At 22.1% G+C, this 18,762-nt stretch overlaps 6 protein-coding genes across 6 annotated transcripts; all 6 read right to left on the bottom strand. All coding sequences in view use genetic code 6, as the record gives it.

Moving 5' to 3' along the window:
• Window positions 1-205: 205 nt before the first annotated feature.
• On the bottom strand, window positions 206-2,062 carry TTHERM_001330052 (AMP-binding enzyme family protein; the record flags this gene model as incomplete). Its single annotated transcript, XM_012796956.1, has 2 exons — window positions 206-450; window positions 519-2,062. Coding segments are annotated over 2 exons (1,789 nt in total), but the record flags the coding sequence as incomplete, so codon positions are not given.
• Window positions 2,063-3,500: 1,438 nt separating this feature from the next.
• On the bottom strand, window positions 3,501-5,588 carry TTHERM_001330051 (AMP-binding enzyme family protein; the record flags this gene model as incomplete). The annotated part of the gene is made up of 3 exons (XM_012796955.1): window positions 3,501-3,664; window positions 3,733-3,977; window positions 4,042-5,588. The coding sequence occupies 3 exons, from the start codon at window positions 5,586-5,588 to the stop codon at window positions 3,501-3,503; spliced, it is 1,956 nt and encodes a 651-aa protein (XP_012652409.1).
• Window positions 5,589-6,385: 797 nt separating this feature from the next.
• TTHERM_01330050 (AMP-binding enzyme family protein) lies at window positions 6,386-8,554 on the bottom strand (the record flags this gene model as incomplete). Its single annotated transcript, XM_001029743.2, has 3 exons — window positions 6,386-6,549; window positions 6,618-6,862; window positions 6,924-8,554. The coding sequence occupies 3 exons, from the start codon at window positions 8,552-8,554 to the stop codon at window positions 6,386-6,388; spliced, it is 2,040 nt and encodes a 679-aa protein (XP_001029743.2).
• A 687-nt stretch (window positions 8,555-9,241) lies between these two features.
• On the bottom strand, window positions 9,242-11,355 carry TTHERM_001330045 (AMP-binding enzyme family protein; the record flags this gene model as incomplete). The annotated part of the gene is made up of 3 exons (XM_012796954.1): window positions 9,242-9,402; window positions 9,463-9,707; window positions 9,776-11,355. The coding sequence occupies 3 exons, from the start codon at window positions 11,353-11,355 to the stop codon at window positions 9,242-9,244; spliced, it is 1,986 nt and encodes a 661-aa protein (XP_012652408.1).
• Window positions 11,356-12,268: 913 nt separating this feature from the next.
• Window positions 12,269-14,386, bottom strand: TTHERM_001330043 (hypothetical protein; the record flags this gene model as incomplete). The annotated part of the gene is made up of 3 exons (XM_012796953.1): window positions 12,269-12,432; window positions 12,493-12,734; window positions 12,795-14,386. 3 exons carry the CDS (start codon window positions 14,384-14,386, stop codon window positions 12,269-12,271), a joined length of 1,998 nt encoding a protein of 665 aa, XP_012652407.1.
• A 2,134-nt stretch (window positions 14,387-16,520) lies between these two features.
• TTHERM_001330041 (AMP-binding enzyme family protein) lies at window positions 16,521-18,655 on the bottom strand (the record flags this gene model as incomplete). The annotated part of the gene is made up of 3 exons (XM_012796952.1): window positions 16,521-16,684; window positions 16,742-16,989; window positions 17,061-18,655. 3 exons carry the CDS (start codon window positions 18,653-18,655, stop codon window positions 16,521-16,523), a joined length of 2,007 nt encoding a protein of 668 aa, XP_012652406.1.
• Window positions 18,656-18,762: the final 107 nt, after the last annotated feature.

Here is an 18,762-nt window from a genome sequence, read left to right as displayed (position 1 = left end):
AAAATTCTTTCATCGATATCATTTATTTTTTAATTATTTTGGCATCTCTTAAGAAACTTTTCCAATTAATGCTGCTACAATTTTTCAGATTACATAATAGCATATTACATCTCATAATAACTTAATTTTTATTCTTTTTATATGTTAATATTAATAAATATAATATATCTATAATAATTTGATAGATAATTAATTAATTAGTTACTTAGTTAGGCATTTGAGTGAATATTTTTAAAATCTAATTCTTAAGCACTTGTAGAAAATCCTATCAAATTTAGTGCTGCTAACTAATCTTTTCTTAAAAGTAACATAACAGCTTTCTTTAAAAAGATCATATCTTTGATAAAATTTAAGATACTAAGATCTTATCTGATCTAATTATCTATCATTTATTACTGTTTTTAACTTAGAGCCTCTATCCCCTCAGACTTTTATCGTTTTTTGCACAATCTTTTATTATTTATCCATTAATTAATTAAAATTTAAAAAAAAAAATAAATATAAATAAATAATGATACACTATTCTAAATATTTATTTTTTCATTCTTGCATAAACTTTTCTATCTTAAAGAACTCTCAAATTTGTTAAACAATCACCTATTTCCTTTTTTTCTTTATTGCTTTGATCTTCTTAACATTAATATTATTTATTTTCTTCACATTTCTTAGCTTATTCTAGGTTATTACCTATAAAGTTTTATTCCTTTTTTTAAACAACATTTGTCTTAGATTTTTAGCTTTAGATAGAAAAAATAGTTTCAGAAATCATGCTTGAAGTTTATTTATTGTATAGAGTTGATTTTTAAATGATAGAGTCGTTGATTATCTGTGGAGAATCCTTTTCAATTGATAATTTTCCTTTTTAATTTATTTAAACAAGCTCTTTTCTAAGCTTAATGGTGCTATTGTTAAATGACTTTTATTCCAATTCTAAATTTTCTAAATTATTATTTTGATATAGATAACTTTTATTATACGAAGGTGTGTAATAAAAAAAAGGAATTGATTTAGATTAACTTATTTCATCTTGATTTTTTATTTCTTCTTCATCCTCATTAATACTATCTGTCTATAATTATTTGATTTCTGCTACCCTTTGATCTTTTTAATCTGATTATTATTGTTTGATTTGTAATATTTCTTGTTTATGCTATTAAAATTATTCTTAGCATTTATCATCCAATTAACTTTGTTGTTAAGTCTTCTGAACGCCTTACATTAATAAGTAATTCGCTTAAAATAAATGTTTGAAGAAAAGCATAAAAAAATCTTGTTTTATTGAATACCTAGAAATAGCTCTACCAATAACACCCAAAAGCATAAGCAATGTAAGAATACTATTAACTTAAGCAAAAACTTGGGGAAGAGTGGGAAATTCAATTTAAATTTACTAAACTAGTTCATCTGGAAACAGATTTACTGAGCTAAAGCTCTAAAAACCTATATTTTCTAGAGCATATTTCCTATCGTAGCTATAATCTTGCTTGTCATACTATATTGGAGAAGAAAAAGTCATTTCAGATTGTATAATCAATCCACTTTTAACTGATGTAACTTACTTTTATGTCTTGATCCTCGATAAAATTGATTGATTACCGATTGTATAGACATATGAGTTTCTATAGTTTGCTTAAATTTCCTATGAAGTTGTATTAAACTGACTAGTGTAGAGTTTTAGTCGTAAAACACTATTTGATCCATTAACTACATTATCAATTTCTGTTTGATTTGCACAATTATCTGGAATAAATGTCTTATAGTTATCCAAATCCAGGCAACCGTAAGTCATGATAGTAATTTAAGTTTACAAATTATTTTAAGTGTCGAGAGAAAAGGTGTAGTTAGAAATCTTTGAAAAATCCAAGCATTTAAAGCCTATAAGACTAGGATTTTAGCAATCAATAACATCAAGATTATAAGTTACCTAATTTGATTGATTGGCCTAATAAAATTAGGCAACATAGACTAAATATGTTTTATTATTTTAAGCTTAAAGTAATTCTATACTTAGATTAGTATCATACTCGAATCTAAACCCAATTAAATCATTATTTAGCGCCATATCAATATTTTTATCGCTAATAAAGCTTTAAGATCTATATGTTGGATCTAATTTATTAGTGGCATATTAATACACTATATAAACTAAATAAGCAAACGAGTTAAACAAGACAATAAATGAAAGAATAGTTCCTAAAATAGTTCCTTTTTTAGTTTATTAGTTACCAATATTAAAAAAAAACTAAGATGAAAAAAAATCAAGTTTTAAACAGATCATTAGTTGCTTTTATTTAATTAATACTTACTATCAAAATTTTACTTCTACTAATTCTTTTTTGTGGTTTAATTTACTAAATAAAGAAATTAATTAATCTTTTAATATAAAATTTAAAACAATAAACTCTGTCTATGTTGGGCACCGTTTGTTAGGAATAAATTGCCCAACATACACAGATGCCCAACATTCAAAGGGTCCTAAAAATATATATAATTATTTAATTATAATGAAAAATTAAATTTAATATAATTAAAATATAATATAAGCAAAAAATATTATAAATATATATTCAAGACATTTTATTTGAAATTAAGTAATTTTCAATAAACATTTACTTTCTTTAAATTATTTATTATAATTGAAAATGTTTAAATTCTTTTTCCATTTATTTAATTGAATTTAATTAACCTTATTCATTTTATAAGGCAAATATTTTTAATGATATATCATTTATTAACAGTGTCCTAATTTGATTTTTTTTTTCCTCCAGATGCAATTTTTATAATTTGTAATCAAATTATATTTTTTTTTTGAAGAAAAATTTTTAAAAAAGGCTAAAACTAATTAAAAAGTTAATAGAAAAATGATAAAGATTGATATAAATTAAAATTATTAATATTATTAATGAAATTCTATTATAAAATTATTTATTTTTATATAAATAATGTTCAAATGCATCAGCCATTCAAAAAAATAGTGATCTCAATTTACTAAATTTTTGAATGGTATTTAGCTTTTCTTTGTTTTTAATAAAGTTATGACTTTATTTATTTTGTTCAATTACTGAAATAAGAAATTTTGTAGAATTCTATTAAAAAAAAGCAGCAATAAAAATTTATCTTCAGATAAATTCTAATTTTACTTTAATAAGCCAAAATTATAAATTTTTTGTTTAAATAAAATTTATATTATATAGATTGTTTTATTATAAGTTATTTGAAGATATTATACAAAAAAAATATAACTCTAAAATTTGTATGAAATTCGATAATACTAGGTTAGAATCTTGCAACAAAATAAATCAAAGTATAAAGTCTGATTATTTGTTAATCAAAAGAATATCTTTAAGTTTTTATTCAATTTTTATTTGATTAAATAAATCATTATAAAAATAAAAAATTGTAAGAAATAAATCCTCATTTTTTCCAATACACAATATAAAATAATAAATATTTTAATATTTAGAAATTCACTATAAAAAAATAAACTACAAACAAGACTATCAAAAAATTGAATTTTATAATAAAGAATTTAAAATTCTTTCATCAATATCATTCATTTTTAAATTTTTTTGGCATCTCTTAAGAAACTTTTCCAATTAATGCTGCTACAATTTTTCAGATTATAGAATAGCATATTGCATCTCATAATAACTTAATTTCTATTCTTTTTATATGTTAATATTAATAAATAATATATATAATAATTTGATAGATAATTAATTAATTAGTTACTTAGTTAGGCATTTGAGTGAATATTTTTAAAATCTAATTCTTAAGCGCTTGTAGAAAATCCTACCAAATTTAGTGCTGCTAACTAATCTTTCCTTAAAAGTAGCATAACAGCTTTCTTTAAAAAGATCATATCTTTGATAAAATTTAAGATACTAAGATCCTAACTGATCTAATTATCTATCCTTTATTACTATTTTTAACTTAGAACTTCTATCTCCTCTGACTTGTATCGTTTTTTACACAATCTTTTATTATTTATTAATTAATTAAAATTAAAAATATTAAATATAAGTAATGAATGGTAGTTACACTATTCTAAATATTTATTTTTTCATCTTTGCATAAACTTTTCTATCTTAAAGAACACTTAACTTTTTTAAACACTCACCTACTTCCTCTTTTTCTTTATTACTTTGATTTTTAAAGCATTGAAATTATTTATTTTCTTCACATTTCTTAGCATCTTCTAGGTTATTACCTATAAGGTGGTTTTATTCCTTTTTTTAAACATCATTTATCTTAGATTTTTAACTTTAAATAGAAAAAATAGTTTCAGAATTCATTCTTGAAGTTTATTTATTAAACATGCTAGATTTTTAAATTATAGAGTGGCTGCTTAGCCGAGGAGAATCATTTTCAATTGATAATTTTCCTTTTTAATTTATTTAAATAAGCTCTTTTCTAAGCTTAATGGTGCTATTGTAATATGACTTTTATTCCTTTTCTTAATTTTCTAAATTATTATTTTGATTTTGATAACTTTTAATTAACGAAGGTGTATAACAAAATAAAGGAATTGATTTAGATTAACTTATTTCATCTTGATTTTTTATTTCTTCTTCTTCTTCATTAATATTATTTGCCTCTAATTAATTGATTTCTACTACCCTTTGATCTTTTTAATCTAATTATTATGTTTTGACTTGTAATGTTTCTTGTTTATGCTATTAAAATTATTCTTAGCATTTATCATCCAATTAAATTTGTTGTTAGGTCTACTCAGCATCTTGCATCAATAAGTAATTTGCTTAAAATAAATGTTTGAAGAAAAGCATAAAAAAATCTTATTTTATTGAATACCTAGAAATAGCTCTACCAATAACTCCCAAAAGCATAAGTAAAGTAAGAATACTATTAACTTGAGCAAAAATTTAGGGAAGAGTGGGAAATTCAATTTAAATTTACTAAACTAGCTCGTCTGGGTACAAATTTGCTTAGCTGAAGCAATAAAAGCCTATATTTTCAAGAGCATATGTCCTATCATAGTTGTAATCTTCCTTGTCATACTATATTGGAGAAGAAAAAGTCATTTCAGATTGTATAATCAATCCTTTTTTAACCTTTGTAACTTACTTTTATGTCTTGATCCTAGACGCAATTGATTGGTTAGCGATTGTATAAATATATGTGTTTCTATAATTTGCTTAAATTTCCTATGAGGTTGTATTAAACTGACTGGTGTAGAGTTTTAGTCGTAAAACACCATTTATTCCATTAATTACATTATCAATTTCTGTTTGATTTGCACAATTATCTGGAATAAATGTCTTAAAACTGTCCAAATCCAGGCAACCGTAAGTCATTATAATAATTGAAGTTTACAAATTATTTTAAGTGTCGAGTGAAAAGGTATAGTTAGAAATCTTTGAAAAATCCAAGCATTTAAAGCCTATAAGACTAGGATTTTAGCAATCAATAATATCAAGATTAAAAGCTACCGAATTTGATTGATTAGCCTATTAAAACTAGGCAATATAGACTAAATATGTTTTATTATTTTAAGCTTAAAGCAAGTCTATACTTAGATTAGTATCATACTCGAATCTAAACCCAACTAAGTCACTATTTAACTCCATATCAATTTTATTGTCGTTTATAAAGCTTTAAGATCTAAATGTTGGATCTAATTTATTAGTGGCATATTAATACACTAAATAAATTAAATAAGCAGAAGAGTTAAACAAGACAATAAATGAAAGAATAGTTCCTAAAATTGTTCCCTTCTTAGTTTGTTAGGTACCAATATTAAAAAAAAACTAAGATGAAAATAAATCAAATTTTAAACAAATCATTAGTTAGTTGCCTTTATTAATACTTACTATCAAAATAAATTTACTTCTACTACTAATTCTTTTTTGTGGTTTTAATTTACTAAATAAAAAAATTAATTAATTTTTTAGTATAGCTATCCTGAATAGTTTATTTATTTATTACTTAATTGTAATTTGAGTATTAAATAAGTATATATATTGCTAATAAAGGTTTTGAAATTCCGCTGACTGGATACATACATAATGTCAGCGGAATTTCAATAACTTTTTATTTAAAATTTGAATGCTAAGTAGTCTTCTTGCTTTTTTTATTTTAATTTGTCAGAATTTATCTGATAGATCTACCTGTGATTTTATAAAAAAGAAAGGCCTTTTAATTTTTTATTAAAAACTAATTTTTTTGCTTTAATATATAATTTTATTTAATATATTACATATAAATTAGAATTTATACTAATAATATAGGTATATTATAAAATATTATTAAATATATTTGTATAATATACTAATATATACATTATTTTAGATAATAACTATATCACAACCAATATTTTAATAAAGAAGAAATTCATTATTAAAAAAATAAACTACAAACAAGACTATCAAAAAATTGAATTTTATAATAAAGAATTTAAAATTCTCTCATCAATATCATTTATTTTTTAATTATTTTGGCATCTCTTAAGAAACTTTTCCAATTAATGCTGCTACAATTTTTCAGATTATAGAATAGCATATTGCATCTCATAATAACTTAATTTCTATTCTTTTTATATGTTAATATTAATAAATAATATATATAATAATTTGATAGATAATTAATTAATTAGTTACTTAGTTAGGCATTTGAGTGAATATTTTTAAAATCTAATTCTTAAGCGCTTGTAGAAAATCCTACCAAATCTAGTGCTGCTAACTAATCTTTTCTTAAAAGTAACATAACAGCTTTCTTTAAAAAGATCATATCTTTGATAAAATTTAATATACTAAGATCCTAACTGATCTAATTATCTATCCTTTATTACTATTTTTAACTTAGAGCTTCTATCTCCTCCGATTTTTATCGTTTTTTGCACAATCTTTTATTATTTATTAATTAATTAAAATTTAAAAAAAATAAATATAAATAAATAATGATACACTATTTTAAATATTTATTTTTTCATTTTTGCATAAACATTTCTATCTTAAAGGACTCTCAACTTTTTTAAACACTCTCCTACTTCCTCTTTTTCTTTATTTATTTGATCTTATAAACATTAATATTATTTATTTTTTTCTTCAAATTTCTTAGCTTCTTCTAGGTTATTACCTATAAAGCGGTTTTATTCCTTTTTTTAAATAATGTTTATCTTAGATTTTTAACTTAAGATAGAAAAAATAGTTTCAGAAATCATGCTTGAAGTTTATTTGTTCTATAGACTTGATTTTTAAATTGTAGAGTCGTTGATTGTCTGTGGAGAATCCTTTTCAATTGATAAATTTCCTTTTTAATTTATTTAAATAAGCTCTTTTCTAAGCTGAACGGTACTATTGTTAAATGACTTTTATTCCTTTTCTTAATTTTCTAAATTATTATTTTGATTTTGATAACTTTTAATTAACGAAGGTGTATAACAAAATAAAGGAATTGATTTAGATTAACTTATTTCATCTTGATATTTTATTTCTTCTTCTTCTTCCTCATTAATACTATCTGTCTATAATTAATTGATTTCTACTACCCTTTGATCTTTTTAATCTGATTATTATTGTCCGACTTGTAATATTTCTTGTTTATGCTATTAAAATTATTCTTAGCATTAATCATTTAATTAACTTTGTCGTTAAGTCTTCTGAACGCCTTGCATTAATAAGTAATTCGCTTAAAATAAATGTTTGAAGAAAAGCATAAAAAAATCTTGTTTTATTGAATACCTAGAAATAGCTCTACCAATAACTCCCAAAAGCATAAGTAATGTAAGAATACTATTAACTTGAGCAAAAACTTGGGGAAGAGTGGGAAATTCAATTTAAATTTACTAAACTAGCTCGTCTGGGTACAAATTTGCTTAGCTAAAGCTATAAAAACCTATATTTTCAAGAGCATATGTCCTATCGTAGCTATAATCTTGTTTATCATACTGTATTGGTGAAGAAAAAGTCATTTCAGATTGTATAATTAATCCCCTTTTAACTGTTGTAACTTACTTTTCTGTCTTGATCCTAGATGCAATTGATTGATTAGCGATAGTATAAACATATGCGTTTCTATAGTTTACTTAAATTTCCTATGAAGTTGTATTAAACTGACTGGTGTAGAGTTTTAGTCGTAAAACACCATTTAATCCATTAATCACATTATCAATTTCTGCTTGGCTTGCACAATTATCTGGAATAAATGTCTTAAAACTGTCCAAATCCAGGCAACCATAAGTCATTATCATAATTTAAGATTTCAAATTATTTTAAGTGTCAAGAGAAAAGGTATAGTTAGAAAGCTTTGAAAAATCCAGGCATTTAAAGCCTATAAGACTTGGATTTTAGCAATCAATAATATCAAGATTAAAACTTACCAAATTTGATTGATTGGACTAATTAAACTAGGCAACATAGACTAAATATGTTTTATTATTTTAAGCTTAAAGTAAGTCTATACTTAGATTAGTATCATACTCGAATCTAAACCCAACTAAATCATTGTTTAACGCCATATCAATATTTTTATCGCTAATAAAGCTTTAAGATCTATATGTTGGATCTAAATTATTAGCGGCATATTAATACACCATATAAATTAAATAAGTAGATGTGGTAAGCAAGACAATAAATGAAAGAATAGTTCCTAAAATAGTTCCTTTTTTAGTTTGTTAGTTATCAATATTAAAAAAAAACTAAGATGAAAATAAATCAAATTTTAAAAAAATCATTAGTTAGTTGCCTTTATTAATACTCACTATCAAATTTACTTCTACTACTAATTCTTTTTTATCGTTTTAATTTACTAAATAAAGAAATTAATTAATTTTTTAGTATAGCTATTCTCTATAGTTTATTTATCTATTACTTAATGATAATTAGAATGTTAAATAAAAATATATATGAGTATTTAATTATAATATGTAGTTTATATAGCTCTTCCTGCATTTGAAATATCATGAACCATGAATGATATTGTGATTAGTGATATATCAAATAATTTTTATATTAATAATAAACTAATTTTTCAAAATCTTAACAAATTATTTTCTTTACATTTTATTTCAAAATGTTTACAAAAATTAATCAAAATAAAATATAGCAAGATTCAATTCAAAAATTCCGTCGTTTGGAATTAATTTATAATGAAATAGATTTTTTAAAAAAATTGCAATCTTTCTTTGAAAAATATATCCTCATTCAAGCATTTTATTAAGTAACACCCTACATGTAGATTAACAAAAACAAAATTGTAAGAATAATAAATAATATTTTTAATTTCAAAGAATTTAGTTTTATTATAAAGATTATAAGATCCTGTTGTCTACCTCATTAGCATTTTGATTGTTTTGGCATCTCTTTAAAAATTTTTCTAACTAACGCTCCTGCAATTTCTCAGATTATAAAATAGCCTATTGCATCTCATAATAGCTTAGTTTCTCTAGTTTTTATTTTAAATATCAATAAAAATAATTATTTGATATTTATATAAAATAATTACTTTTGTTTAAATTAAAATCTATATTTCTTAAATCTGATTCTAAAGAGCTTGGAGAAAATCCTATAAGATTAAGGGCTGCTAACTAATCTTTCCTTAAAAGCAAAAAAACAGCTTTCTTTATAAAGATCATATCTTTAATAAAATTTAAGATATTTAGATCCTAATTGATCTAATTATCTATTCTTATTTTTTATTTTCGAGTTAGAGAATAAATATCTTCTGATTTTTATCTTTTCTTGCATAGTCTTTTATTATTTTTTTTGTTTATTAAAAATAAAAAAATTATTTATTTATTTATTTTAATTTAATTTACATAAATTTAAATATTTCTTTCTTAATTTTAGCTGAAGTTTTCTTGTCTTAAATTGCTTTCAACTTTTTTACGCATTCATTTATTTCCTCTTTTCTTTTACTACTTTGACTTGATAAATTTTATTATTAATTTAGTTGAATATCATATTATTATTATTTTTATTATTACTAATTTTCCTAACAATTCTTAGTTTCTTGCTGGTTTTTAACAAAAGAGAATTGAGTCTATTCATCTTTTTAAGCAGTTTTTAATTTACTATTTTAACTCTGGTTAATAAAAATAGATTCAGAAATAATATTTTAAGTTTATTTATTGCACAAATTTGAATATTAAATTAAAGAATCATTTTTTATATATGGAGAATCCTCTTCAATTAATGTTTTTCCTATTTTATTTTATTAAACAAGTTCATTTCTAAATTTATTTGGGCTATTATTTAATGATTTTTATTCGATTTCTTGATTTTCTAAGCTAATATTTTGATATTGCTTATTAGTTAGTATTGAGGGTCTATAATAAAATAATGGAATTGATTTAGAACAACTTTTTTCATCTTGAACTTTTGTACCTTATTCCTCTTATCTACTCGATTCTGATCCTGCTAAATCTTAATTTACTTCTACATATTCTTCTTTTTACAATTGTTGCTATTATTCCAGGGTCAGTGTTGATTATTTTTGTCCTTAAAATTATTTTTCGAATTAGCTTTTTTGTTGTGTCTTTTTAATACCTTGCATCAACAAGTAATTTGTTTAGTATAAATTTTTTAAGAAAATCATGAAAAAATCTCTCTTTATTGAAGACTTAGAAATAGCTCTACCAATAACCCCAATAAGCATTAATAGAGTAAAAATGCTATTGACTTAAGCAAAAACTTGAGGAAGAGTTGTAAATTCAATTTATATTTACTAAACTAGCTCATCTGGGTATAACATAACATTGCTATAGGCAGAATATCCTACATTTTGTAAGGCATAATTTCTATCTGAGTTATAATCTTGTTGGTCATACTCTATTGGAGAAGAAAAGCTTGTTTGAGATTATATAATTAATCCTCTTTTAACAGAGGTAACTTGCTTTTATGTCTTGATTCTAGATAAAATTGACTGATTAGCCATTGTATAGACATATGCATTTCTATAATTTACTTGAGTCTGTTATGAAGTTATATTAAACTGAGAAATAAAATGCTTTAATCTCAAAACACCATTTATTCCATTGATTACATTATCAATTTCTGCTTGGCTAGCACAATTATCAGGAATAAACGTTTTAAATTAATCTAAATCTAAGCAACCATAAGTGAAAATGTTGATTTAAGTTTATAAATTATTTTAAGTGTCAAGAGAAAAGGTATAGTTAGAAATCTTTGAAAAATCCAAGCATTTGAAGCCTATAAGGCTAGGATTTGAGCAATCAATTACATCAAGATTAAAAGTTACCTAATTTTATTGATTAGCCTAAAAAAATTAGGCAACATAGACTAAATATGTTTTATTATTTTAAGCTTAAAGTAAATCTATACTTAGGTTAGAATCATACTCGAACCTAAACCCAACTAAATCATTATTTAACTCCATATTAATAGCTTCGTCAAATACAAAACTCTAGGATCTATATGTTGGATCTAATTTGTTAGTCACATATTAATGCACTATATAAATTAAATAAGCAGAAGAGCAACACAAGACAATAAATGATAGAATAGTTCCTAAAATAGTTCCTTTTTTAGTTTCTTAGCTTCCAATATTAAAAAAAAATTAAGAAGAAAACAAATCAAGTTTTAAACAAATCATCAGATGCTACTATTTTAATAATTATTTGCTTTAAAAATTTACTTCTACTTATTCAATATTTGGTTTTTATTCTTTATTATATTCAATTAATAATAAATATTACAAATTTAATAATCTTATCTTTATTACTCTCAATAATATATCTAGTTAAGCTTAGCTTAATAATTTATTTACTACTAGTGTATATTTCTATTTGATTATATATAATTGATCTATAAATCACAATAAATATAATATACTTTGTCAAATTCAGGATACATCACATAATTTAAAGTTAAGTCAATTTACTCATTATAAATTTATTTAGAATTTGCTATAATTAAAGATAGATATTTTCAGTATTTTTTTATATAAGTGTAAATAATTTGGTATTTTAAAATATAAACCAATTTAAATATAGGGTATTGTTAATTTTATAATAGCCGTCAAAAGTAGAAAATGGAGTGCCTTAATTAAAGAAGAGTTAGTAGAGTATATTATATATATAAACAAATAAGTCTTTAATAATACTATTTTTTTTTATGATGAAACAAATTTATTAAAATTATTATAGAGACTATTTTACTTTTTACATCTTTTGAAATAAAATAAATTATTTTTAAATTTAAATAAAATGAAAAAATGATTTGTTAAACAAGCTATTTAATAAAAAATATATATAAAGTAATAAAAACTAGCATAAAAAATAGAATAATTTTCAAATAATTTAGTTTGCTTTTAAAGATTATAATATTCTGAAATCTATATCAGACATTTTTTAGTTATCATGGCATCTCTTCAAAAATTTAACAGTCTGATTTTATTAAAGTTTTTCTGATTTTAAAATAGCTTATTGCTTCTCATAATAGCTTTTTATTATTTCTATTAATTTGAAAAATTAATTAATTAATAACATAAAAAAGATTAATTTAAAATATTTACTTTTTTAGTTTTTATTAACATCGTTGGTTTAATTAGCTTAAATAAATGGAGAAAACCCAATAAGCATTAGAGCAGCTAGTTAATCTTTTCTTAAAAGTAGCATTACTGCTTTCTTTAAAAAAATCACGTCATTAATAAAATTTAGTATATTAAGATCCTAGCTAATATGATTCTGTATTTCATTTTTATGATTTTAACTTAAATTTTCAAGGAATCCAGATTTTTGTCTTTTTTTGCAAAATCTAAGTATTTTATTAATTTTTAAACATATTTAATATAAATGATTTTTTAATATTAATTACCTAAATCCAAAGATGTGACTATAAACTTCATCATAAATATCACTATTCTAAATAACTTCTAAATTTTTAACACACTCTTTTATATCATGTCCATCTTTTTTGCATTAATTGACTTAAGTTTGGTTTTATTTTTATTAATTTTCGCGATTGCTTCGATTAGTGTTCATGCAAGCAGTTCCTCCTAAATTACAACTAAAAAAGAGGTTTTGCTAACTGTCTTTAATATTAGACTTTTCCTAATAGCTTTTATTTTTAAAAGAATCAACTTATTCAAAGTTAATATTTGATGTTTATTAATCTTCAATAATTTATTTTTAAATCTAAGAGTATTTGTTTTGTTTTAAAGCATCTTCTTAAGAAAATTTTTCTTTTGATGCTTGTTTAATCAGCTAATTATCTGCTAATACCTCTAAATTTTAACTTTACTCTTATTATGATTTATCGCTATTATCTTATTGTTATTGCCTATTACTTAAATTAAGTATAGGTCTATAATAAAATAGAGGAATAGAATTATTTTATTTCTATTCGTCTTCATTTTTTATATCTATCGATAACTGACTAAATTATTATTCTTATTAGTATTTATCTATTTTGAATGCTTCGTCAATTTATTAATTTTAACATTAAAGCTTTTATTAATTTGTATCAGTTTATTATTATTATTATTGTTGTATTTACATTAGTTATTTTTATTATTTATTATTTTTTTATTTTTATTGCTATTTAGGTACTATTTGACCTAGCATTGATAAATAATTAGATTAATATAATCTTTTCAAGAACAACATAAAAAAACGCTATCTTATGGTTCTATTTGAGATAGCTCTACCAATATGACCCAAAAGCATTAAAATGGTAAAAGTAATATTTACAGAAGCTATTACTTGCGGGAGTGTTGGAAACTAAATTCCTATGTATTAAACTAGCTCATCTGGATAAATCATAACATAGCTATAACAAGATAGCCCCATAGTTTCTAAAGCATAACTTCTGTCTAATGCTTGATCTCTTTAATCATATTATATTGGTGAAGAAAAGCTCATTTCAGATTATATCAAAAAGCCAGTCTTAACTGAGCTAATTTGCTTTTAGGTTTTCACCCTTGAAAAAATTAGCTAATTAGCGAATGTATTAACGAATGAATTCCTATAATTTACTTAAATCTTTTAAGAAGTTGTATTAAATTATGATGTATAGAGCTTTAAGCTTAAAAGACTATTTAACCCATTAATTACATTGTCTATTTCTGTCTAACTTGCACAATTATTAGGGATAGTTTATTTTAAGTTGTCTAAATCTAAGCACCCATAAGTTAATATTCTAATTTATGTCTACACGCGTTCTTCATTGTTTAGATCAAAAGTGTAGTTAGAAACTTTTGAAAAGTCTAAGCATTTATAGCCTTCTAAATCAGGACTTGTACAATCAATTATATCTAACAATAAGTTTACCTTATTTTTTTTATTAGACTAAAATAGCTAGGCTACGTATACTATATATGTTTTATTATTTTAAGCTTAAAGTTCATCGATAGTAAGATTAATATCATATTCATATCTAAACCCTACCATTTCATTAAATAACTCCATTTAGATATTTTGGTCAATTATAAAGCTTTATGATCTAAAAGTAGGATCTATCTTATTAGCAGCATATTAGTATAATTAGTATACTAGATATGTTGTAGAGGTAATTATGATTAAAAAAGATAGAAAGGTTCCAAAGTAAGTACCTTTTTTATTTTAACTCCCAATGTAAAAAAAAAATGGAGAGGAAAACAAATCAAATTGTGAACAAGCCATTTATTTATTTATTTTTGATCTTATTCTATTTAAATTTTCTATTTTTAATATTTTATTCAATTATATTTACTATATATATTTCACAAAATCACTTATATAAAATAGACTAGTTCATTATCTATGTTTTTTACTTTATTACTATCGCAATTTACTAAATTTCCTTTTACTGAACAAATTATGTTTAAGTATGTTTACTGACTTTTTGTAAAAGCAATTCCAAAAGAAGTTTGTTTTTTCACCATAAATAAAACCTTCTATTGAATTTTAATTAAAAAATCATTTTATATCCCCATTCATAAATTTATTAAGCTATTTTTATTAAAAATAGTATTTCTTTTATGAAATTCTATTTTTCAAATAAATTTTTTTCCCTTTATAAGTTCAAACAAAAGCACACACATTAAAAATATTATATCAATACAATAATTATTACTGAAATATTTTTTCTTATTTTTAGTTATTTCAATAATTTTTTTATTAAAAATAAGAAAAGAAATACTGCAACAATAAATAATAAAAATAAAGTAAAATAATTAAATATTAAATTATTTGAGAATAAAATAAATTTAGATTAATATTTTCAAAAGATTTAATTTGCTTTGAATGATATTAAGATTTGCAATTAATCTATATTAATTAATTAATTAAGACTTATTTTTGTATCTTTTTAAAGGCCTTTATTTAAAGTTCTATATATAGCCTTTCAGATTATAAAGTATAATGTTACTTTACATAACAATTTAATTATTTTTCAAATTTATTCTTTAAATCTTTCGTGTATTTGAATAAAATTGAAATAAATTACTTTTTTATGATTTTGAATATTGCAATTAAAGTATAATTATCACTAGAAAATCCATCTAAATTTTTAGTTCTACTGATTAATTTTTTATCAAAGGCATATGGTTTTAGATAGATTATTCAATCATTATTTCAGTATAAAAATTTAGATATCTAGTTTTTTACTGATTTGATTTATTTTCAATCTTCTATTATTACTTTTGATTTAAAACACATATTATTACTGGCTTTTATCTTCTTATGAATCATAGCCGCCTATAAAAAAAATGATAAAATTTTAAAAAATAATATATTTTTAAAGTATTTTACAATACTCAAATCTAAAAATATGTTTCTATATTTTTTTAAATGTATTTTTATCTTGTGTTACTTCCAACTTTTGTAAACATTCAATCTATTTTAATTAAAAGCTTGGATGTGATTTTCTAAGCTCTATTAATATTAACTTACATCGTTTTTTCTTAGCGCAATCAATATCTTTAGATACTAATTTATAGATAGGTTATAGTACCTTTCTATTAATATAGACAGACTCTACTAAGAGTTTTAATTTTTTAAGAAAACAACTATTTGACAGCATAATTAATGTTTGCTTATAATTTATACTGCGAATAATCCTCTTCTGTAATTAATTTTGATAAATATCTTTACTCTCATGATTTAAGGAATTTTATTTCTAAAATATATATCTAGAATAATTGTTGTTTTTACTAATCTTGCTTTACTGATTGAAAAATGGGTCTGAATAATCTAACTCAATAATTTTTTTTGCAAGCAAATTTTATGTGTAATTATTAAGTATAACATATTAATTTAAGTAAATTCTATGATTTTTTCAGATTTGAAAATAAAAATAGATAAATACTTTTTATTCTTGAGTTTTTCTAGAAGAATTGAATAAATATAAAATAATCAAGCTAGGGTATTGTAAAATCAATGAAATTAATTTTTTTTGAATACTTTGTAATGATTGAAAAAAATATTGTATTAAAAAAATAAATTTTATTAAAAAACAATCCTCTTTTAATGAAAAATGCAATAATTTTTTTAATACTAAAAAATAAAATTGAATTAAAATGATAAAGTTTATATATGGTAATATATAACATAGAATTAACTATCAAATAACTTTATTTGCTTATAGAGATTGTAAAATCCTGTTATCTATCTGAGTTACTTTATAATTATTTTGACATCTTTTTAAAAACTTTTCAATCTAGTGCTATTACAATTTTTCTGATTATAAAATAGCAAATTACATCTCATAATAGCTTAATTCTTTTTCTAGTGTATTAATAAAAATATTACTTACTTAAAATTTATAATTCTTAAATAATTTACTTTTTTTTTAGTTATTTGCATCAATATCTTTTAGATCCAAATCTAAGATATTCTGAGAGAAGCCAACTAGCTTTAATGCCGCTAATTAATCTTTTCTTAAAAGTAGCATGACAGCTTTCTTTAAAAATATCATATCATTAAAGAAATGCAAGATGTCTAAATCTTGGCTGATATGGTTCTCTATTTTCTTTTGCTGTTTATGATTTAGCACTTCTATTTCTTCATATTTTTATCTTCTTTTGCAAAACCTATAAATAAATAAATAAATAAATAATTGATATTAAATTTAAAACTAAATATTTATAAATTTATATTCTACCTAAATGTAAAAAGAAGTTTCTTAATTTTGTTAGAGGTATCTTTATCTTGAATGGCTTTCAATTTTTTTAAGCATTCTCTTACATCTTCATCAGGTTTTTTGGTTTAATTTATTTGGCATTAATTATATAAATTTTAATTATTCTACTTAACAGGATGTGTCTCTCTGAGATTGTAACAAATAGATTGATTAATTTAGCTTTCTCTATATATCGATTTTTACTTCGAGTTTTAATTTCTTAGAGTAAATATTGAATCTGAAAATATACTTTAGTTTTATTTATCGTCTGTTGTATATTTTTAAATAAAGGATTCTTTACTCAATTTGCATTAGTCTTCTTCTTAAGATATTTATTATTTTTAATTTATTTCAAATGTAAGATTCAATTTTTTAGAAACTAAATTTAATGAATTTTATTTCTTCAAAAGATTTTTTCTAATGTTAGCATTATTATGTGGTAATTTTTACTATACAGATTGAAATGAAGGCCTATAATAAAATATAGGTATTTATATTTATTAACTATTATCACTGTCATCTTTAATAGATGTTTCTTATACTTCATTAAGTTCATCTTCTTTTTTTGTTAGTTCTACTATTTCTTTTTTTGTTACATCTACTTCTTCTTATTTTTATTACTATTGCTATTCTTATTATTATATTGATTACTATCGAGTGCCTTTTTCAAAATTTTGCTTAAGTTGATGGTCTTACGCTTTATCAGTTTATGAAGTTTTTTAAAGACCTAACATAAGTAAGTAATTAGATTAGTATAAATTTTTCAAGAAGAGCATGATAAAATCTTTTTTGATTGAAGAGTTCGAAACAGATCTTCCTATTATACCTAATAGCATTAAAATAGTAAAAACACTGTTTACTTGTGCACAAACTTAGGGTAATGTTGGATATTAAATTCTTACTTACTACACTAATTCATCAGGATATATCATTACTTAACTATAACAAGATTAACCGATTCTTTATGAGGAATACTCTCTGTCTATGCTTTAATCTTGTTAATCATATTCAATAGGAGAAGAAAAGCTTGTTTATGATTATATAATCAATCCTGTTTTTACTTTGCTTATTTGTTTTTATGTCTTAATTCTTGAGAAGATAAACTAGTTTGCAACAGTATAAACATAAGCATTTCTATAGTTTACCTGAGCTTTTTAAGTAGTTGTGTTAAACTGAGAAGTATAAAGTTTCAATCTTACAACAGCATTTATGCCATTTATTATGTTTTCTATTTCTGTTTAACTTGCACAGTTATCAGGTATTGTGGTTTTAAAAGTGTCCAAATCTAAGCATCCATAAGTAAATATATTGATTTAGGTCTGTAAGCTGTTTTAGGCATTAAGCGAAAAGGTATAATTAGACACTTTAGAGAAATCTAAGCATTTAAACCCTTTTAGATTAGGATTTTTGCAATTAATGATATCTAATATGACACTAACCTAATTATTTTAATCTGACTAAAAAAACTAAGCAACATATACAATATAAGTCTTGTTAGTTTCATTTTATAGATTTTCTACACTAAGATTGCTATCATATTCGAATCTGAATCCAACCAAATCATTATTTAACTTCATTTCTATTAACTAGTCACTTATAAATCTTTATGACTCAAAAGTTGGGTCTAATTAATTAGTTGCATATCCATATAATATGTAGATAAGATAAGAAGCAGATGTTATTA

This window comes from Tetrahymena thermophila, assembly GCF_000189635.1.
Source record: "Tetrahymena thermophila SB210 genomic scaffold scf_8254685, whole genome shotgun sequence".
NCBI lineage: Eukaryota > Ciliophora > Oligohymenophorea > Hymenostomatida > Tetrahymenidae > Tetrahymena > Tetrahymena thermophila.
The sequence above is the reverse complement of the archived record's forward strand: the minus strand, read 5'-3'. Positions and strand labels throughout refer to the sequence as shown.